General features: G+C 56.9%; 1 protein-coding gene across 6 annotated transcripts in view; it reads right to left on the minus strand.

Moving 5' to 3' along the window:
- TRIM3 (tripartite motif containing 3) overlaps positions 1-5,427 on the minus strand; it is a 37,480-nt gene extending 32,053 nt beyond the window's left edge. For 3 of the 6 annotated variants that reach the window (XM_060274098.1, XM_060274096.1, XM_060274091.1), the window contains exons 1-2: positions 5,098-5,209; positions 1,785-1,860 (exon numbers count right to left, since the gene is read on the minus strand). Coding sequence is in view for 2 of the 6 variants with exons in the window: in XM_060274096.1 (XP_060130079.1) it covers positions 1,785-1,792 (8 nt within the window). In the remaining 4 variants the exon portion in view is untranslated. Of the gene's footprint in view, positions 1-1,784; positions 1,861-2,682; positions 2,706-5,097; positions 5,210-5,316 lie in introns of those variants that run through there. The other 3 variants (XM_060274097.1, XM_060274092.1, XM_060274094.1) reach the window with 2 other exon arrangements.
- Positions 5,428-6,487: the final 1,060 nt, after the last annotated feature.

Below are 6,487 nucleotides of genomic sequence, written 5' to 3' on the forward strand. Positions count from 1 at the left end.
TTAGGGTGTCGTCAGGAAACTTGGCCCCCACTGCTCACTCCTACCTCTTGAGCATTTATGAACCAGCTAAAAAACCCAAGTCCCAATCCTGATCCGTGGGGGCAGGGGCGCCACCTTGCTCTCGGGATTGTGGGTGCCCACGTTGCAGTGGTCAGCAGCAACTTTTCCTCCTCCTATCTCAACCTCTCTTCTCTGGGTCTGGAGAGAAGCGGACACGGAGCAATGGATTCAAACTTCAAGAAAGAAGGTTCCACCTAAACATTAGGAAGAACTTCCTGACAGTAAGAGCTGTTTGGCAGTGGAATTTGCTACCAAGGAGTGTGGTGGAGAGTCTCCTTCTTTGGAGGTCTTTAAGCAGAGGCTTGACAGGCATATGTCAAGAATGCCTTGATGGTGTTTCCTGCTCGGCAGGGGGTTGGACTGGATGGCCCTTGTGGTCTCTTCCAACTCTATGATTCTATGATTCTATGATTCTATCTGCAGCCAGGGAGGAACCCTTTTCTGCAGGGAGAGGCAGAGAGACTGGAAAAGGATGCTTTGCTGGCTGCCTGCGTAGGATGGAGCTGAACTGCTTCTCTCCCTGCCTGATGGGCGGGGTATAAATGTTGTTGTTGTTGTTTAGTCATTTAGTCGTGTCCGACTCTTCGTGACCCCATGGACCAGAGCATGCCAGGCATTCCTGTCTTCCACTGCCTCCCGCATTGGTCAAACTCATGTTTGTAGCTTCGAGAACACTGTCCAACCATCTCATTCTCTGTCGTCCCCTTCTCCTTGTGCCCTCAATCTTTCCCAACATCAGGGTCTTTTCCAGGGAGTCTTCTCTTCTCATGAGGTGGACAAAGTATTGGAGCCTCAGCTTCACGATCTGTCCTTCCAGTGAGCACTCGGGGCTGATTTCCTTCAGAAATGGATAGGTTTGATCTTCTTGCAGTCCATGGGACTCTCAAGACTCTCCTCCAGCACCATAATTCAAAAGCATCAATTCTTCGGCGATGAGCCATTATTATTATTATTATTATTATTATTATTATTATTATTATTATTATTATTAACTTTGTGGGTGCCCGGCTCCCACAATTATATTAAAGAGGGTGCCCAAGCACTCACAGCCCCCTGACATTGGTGCCCATGCTGGGGGACTCCACTTTCTGCATTCAGAGAGTCCTCCATGTCTTCCTACTTTCTTCTCCTGTGGCTTAACCAGTTCCAGATGCACAAGAGACCTCTCCTTTTGCTCCTTGCCTGCTTAGCTTACCCAGGAGTCTTTGGTGAGGGACTTGGTAAAAGGCTTTCTATCCCCCTGTGACTGCCACTCTGCCATGGATGCTTCAGCTGCTATTCCTGCATCGCAGGGGGCTGGACTAGAGGACCTTTGGGTCCCTCCCAGCTCTAAGATTCTATGATTCTATGACCCTAGACCCTCAGAAGGCACCTGAGCATCTCAACCTCTCTTCTCTGGGTCTGGAGGGAGCCCGGTGCCTCTCAGCCGCATCGCAGCCCCAAAAGAGGTTCCCTCTTGCTCAAGGGGCATCAATAGGGCAGAGGTGATCCAGGAAGGGCAGAGCCAGGCTGCATCCTCTCTCAGCAACACTAAATCATGCTCAAGCACATGCCCAGCCCCCTATGCCAAGACACCCACCTCCCTGCCCCTGCCCACTATCTGGCCCCCAGGTAGCCTGAGGACTCAGAGGCCTAGCTCCTGCAGTTGTTTCCCATCTCTAGTTGCTGCACAAGGAGTGCCCCCCTCCCCCCATATCCTCTGCCCCACTTCCCCACGGCCTTACCGTGCCATGGCAGGATCATGTCCTCACTGCATCAAGGCTCCCGTGGCTTCTGCCCCACAGCCTTGGGGCTGGGCACCTGAAAGAAAGCAAAGGGAGGAGACTGTAGCATCACTCAGTGGATAAAAGCAGGGGGAAGAGGGAGCCCCCCCAAAAAAACAGCCTTTCCCCACTCCTCCTCTCCCCCCCATGACTATTTCAGGTTAAGTCTTCTTTACTGTGAACCCCACAGAGTAGTAGCTGGTTGCCTGGCTCCCCACAATGACTTTGAGGCTTTGCCCTGACCTGTGTGCCACCCCCCAAACCCCTTGGCTGGACCTCTGCCCTATAAGGGCTGCCACAGCATTAGGGAGGAGAAGAAGCTGCCCCAGAGAGGACCCCTCCTGCATGCCACCCTGGAGCCCCACCTGCTCTCATGAGGGTGGCAACAGGGGCTGGAGGGAGAGCCCCAGCCAGGCTCCTGGTGCCAAACTGCCCTCCTGAAAGGACCCTCTGCAGAAGCCCCCTCCTGCCCTGGAAGCCGCCCAGAGTGGCTGGGGAAACCCAGCCAGATGGGCGGGGTATAAATAATAAATTATTATTATTATTATTATTATTATTATTATTATTATTATTCCTGACATATGCCTGTCAAGCCTCTGCTTAAAGACCTCCAAAGAAGGAGACTCCACCACACTCCTTGGTAGCAAATTCCACTGTCGAACAGCTCTTACTGTCAGGAAGTTCTTCCTAATGTTTAGGTGGAATCTTCTTTCTTGTAGTTTGAATCCATTGCTCCGTGTCTGCTTCTCTGGAGCAGCAGAAAACAACCTTTCTCCCTCCTCCATATGACATCCTTTTATATATTTGAACATGGCTATCATGTCACCCCTTAACCTTCTCTTCTCCAGGCTAAACATACCCAGCTCCCTAAGCCGTTCCTCATAAGGCATCGTTTCCAGGCCTTTGACCATTTTGGTTGCCCTCTTCTGGACACGTTCCAGCTTGTCAGTATCCTTCTTGAACTGTGGTGCCCAGAACTGCACACATCTGGCTGAGTTTCCCCAGCCACTCTGGGCGGCTCCCAATCGAGTGTTAAAAACAATACAGCATTAAATATTAAAAGCTTCCCTAAACAGGGCTGCCTTCATGTGTCTTGGAAAGTCAGATAGTTGTTTATTTCATTGACATCTAATGGGAGGGCGTTCCACAGGGAGGGAGCCACCACCGAAAAGGCCCTCTGCCTGGTTCCCTGTAACTTCACCTCTCGCAGCAAGGGAACTGCCAGAAGGCCCTCGGAGCTGGACCTCAGTGTCCAGGCTGAATGGTGGGGGTGGAGATGCTCCTTCAGGTCTACTGGGCCGAGGCTGTTTAGGGCTTTCAAGGTCCCCCCCCCCTCACACCAACTCTCCATGGCAATGCTTTAGTTGAGATTCCTGCCTTGCAGACTAGATGGTCCTTGGGGGCCTCTTCCAGCTGTACAGTTCTATGGAAACCGCAGCAGCAGCTCAGAGACCGCTCTGGAGGCAGAGCCGCTGCCTTGGGAGTCTAGCCCTTCAGACCAGCTCTTGGTCGCCTTTCCCGGCCTCTGAGCAAGTGGTCTGCTGCTGCGGGCGGTCCTCTGAGCCCTCCGGCTCCGGCGCTCCTTCTCTCAGCCCAGCCAGAGCCGCGCAGCTTCTCAGAGGCAGGCGGTGCTGCTGCCACCACCGCCGGTGACGGCATGTGGGTCGGTTCCTTTCCGCTGGCGCTCAGCCCTCGGAGGCCGGCCAGAAAAGACGCCGCCGCCGCCCCGCCTGGCTTGGCGGCCTTCCTTCTCTCCCCGACGGCTCCCGAGGCCGCTTCGCCCAGTCCGTGGGTCCACGGCCCGCCGGCCGGGCAGCGAGCACACCACAAAACGGGGTCGACTTGGGCCGGAGAGCGTGGCTTGCCAGTTGGGCTGTCAAGAACTGGGGGCGGGGACGGGGCGGGTGCCCTAAGCGCAAACGGAACCCCCGACGGGGGCCGCCGAGAGGCGTCCTGAGAGCAATCTGAGCCAGGACTCGGTCCCGTGGGGCGGGGGGAGGCGCTCGTGGGTCCAGCGATGGGCCAGCCGAGTCTGCTCGCGCGCTACAGGCAGGCAAAGAAGGCGCAATACAGTAGAAGTTTTAGGAGATTCCTGCTGTATTGCAGCGGGTTGGACTACATGACCCTCCGAATACAATTCTATGATTCTATGAGATGCTCTGTTGGGTCATCCATACAGCAACAACCTTGCGAGGTAGGCCGATTTGGAGCGCCCCGCCCTGCAGCCGTGGTTGGCCTCCTGAGCGGGACAAACGGCCCCGCCATCTCTGCAGCCCCCACACCTCTCCACTCTCACGGGCGCATCCAGGCTGGACGAGGGGGGCGGTCGCCAGAGGGACCCCCGTCGAGGGAGAGAGGAGCCTCTCCCGACAGGCTGGTTCCTCCTCTCGCCCGCGCGCGTGCCAACCAAGGGAGGAGCCGCGCCCAGCCTCTCCGCCCCCCCATGTTCCTCCGGTTCCCGGGCCAAGCGGCCCCCAGGCGGGGCAGAAAGAAGCAGGAATGCGGCCCGGCTGGTCCAGCTCCCTTTCCCGGCCACCGCCCCCTCTTTCATCTGGGTTGTTGTTGTGCTCGGGACAGAAAGTAGTTCTCCCTTCGCCCCCCAGGAACCGCGCAACTCCGAAGCCAGGAACTCCACCGCACCCCCCCCCCCCGCACCCTAGATACCTAGGGCCTCCTTGTGCGCCCCCTTCTGCCATAAGAACATAAGGAGAGCCTGCTGGGCCAAATACCCCTAAAAACCTAGGGATCGAGATAGACCGCCTCTGGAGCTGGAGGTTCCCTCAGAAGGGCCCATCTAGTCCAGCCTTCTGGCTGCACAGTGGCCAACCGGGTGCCCCCGTCACCGTGGGAAGCTCCCAAGCAAGACCCGAGCGCAAGAGCATCTCTCTTCAGCTGCGCTTCCCAGCAACTGGGATTCAGAAGCATCGCTGCTGCCTCGGACTGGAGACAGAGCAGAGCCATCCTAGGAGGCCTCCATCCATAGCCCGCTCCTCCTCCGTGGAGTTGCCTCGTCGTCTTTTAAAGCCAACCAAGTTGGGACCCACCAACGCCTCCTGCGGGAGGGAGTTCCGCTGCCTAAGGCCGCCCACCCGCTGCCCTCCGCTTCGTCATCCGCAGAAGCGCCCCGTCGGGACGCTCCCCTCGCAGCGGCTCCCGGCTCTAGACGAGGCTGCCAGCGCCGCGGTCCTCCTCGCCTCCAGAGCCAGAAAGACGTCCCGGGCGCGCTCCCGCTCCCGCCGGGGCCCCTCTAGAAGCCGCGCAGGGAACTGCTCACCTGTGCGGGTCCAGGGCAGAAATGCCGCCCATCCTCCACCGCCCCCGCGTCCTGCGGAGCCCGCGGGGTCCCCAAAGAGAGCGACCCAGGAACAGCCCCGCCGTTAGGGAGACGCCGCGTGCCCCGCTTTTGCTCGGCGCAGGAAAGGCAGAGCGGGGCGCTGAGAGCAGGCGACTTCGCCCAGAAAAGGTGGCGACGCCGGGCTCGCCCAGGTCCTACCTGAGCAGGTTTCAGGGACCGCAGGGACCGGCACCGAGGATTCTCTCCTGGACGGAAGGCGGTCCTGCGCTGCGCCCAGTAGCGGCGCATTTCGGAACCAGCGGGAGCCTAGCGGAACCACCGAGGGCTGGTGGCGCCCCCTGCCGCCTGCAGAAGCCCCTGTTCAACGGAGCAGCATCTCAGCAGGTAAAGGCCAAAGGTGAGCGTCAGGCGCGGCCCGTCTTGCTCCAACCTGTGGAGGCTGGACATTTCCTGCCACTTCTGGCGAGCCAGGGCGGCGCAGCAACACAACTGGTTGGCTCCGGTGGAGCCGAGCTCTTTCTCCTTCAAGGAGCCGCCCTCGATGAGAGTCTCTGTCTGACCCTCTGATTCTCTGGAGGGCTCCCAGCTCCCCCCCCCAATCTATTAACGTGGCTCGTTTCCCTTCCATTCTGCATCCTGCAGCGGACATCTCTGATGAGTTCGAGATCTCTCTCTGAGTTATTTTTCTTGTCACCAGATCTAGCCTCACCAATGCCTCTCTGGAGAAGAGCATTAAAAGCAAGGAGATCCATTCTGTAGTCTGTGTGATGGGTAGGTAAACTGGATTCCAGGGTAGGAACAGGAATCTGACCGGGAAAGAATCAGGGGAAGATTTGGTCAGGTAGGAGCAGGAAAGGAAGGAAACTCCCCCCCCATGGGGTAAAAAGCTTCAAAGCAGACCAGCCTCCCTCAGAAAGGAAGGCTCCCAGCGGTCATTCTGTATCCTTGTGGGCAGTGCTTTTTTCTAAAGAAAATGTTTAGGACACTCTCATTTTCCTACTCATATTGAAATACTGCCCCTCAATGAAGCCAAACTTAGATTCACAAAATGTTTAGTGGTATTTGCCTCCCCCCAGAAAAAAAAGCACTGCTTGTTGGACAGTGACAGTATTCCCCTTCCGTTTGTCCTGGCAGATTGGACTGAACTGAGGAGACAGGCTACCTTTCCAAAGAAAAATGAGAAATTTCTTGCTAGAGAGAAAGGGGAGGGTGGGACCTGTTGTGCCCCTTCCTTTCCCTTCTCCCACCAACCCTGTCATTGTGCATAGTATGTGCGCAACCTCAGTAAAGCCAAGCAGGCAGTCTCCAACTACTATAATAAAGTGCTGACTGGCCACCTGCCTCAGTGGGTGCTTGGAGCTCACAGTTT

This window comes from Zootoca vivipara, chromosome 4 (assembly GCF_963506605.1).
Source record: "Zootoca vivipara chromosome 4, rZooViv1.1, whole genome shotgun sequence".
Classification (NCBI taxonomy): domain Eukaryota; kingdom Metazoa; phylum Chordata; class Lepidosauria; order Squamata; family Lacertidae; genus Zootoca; species Zootoca vivipara.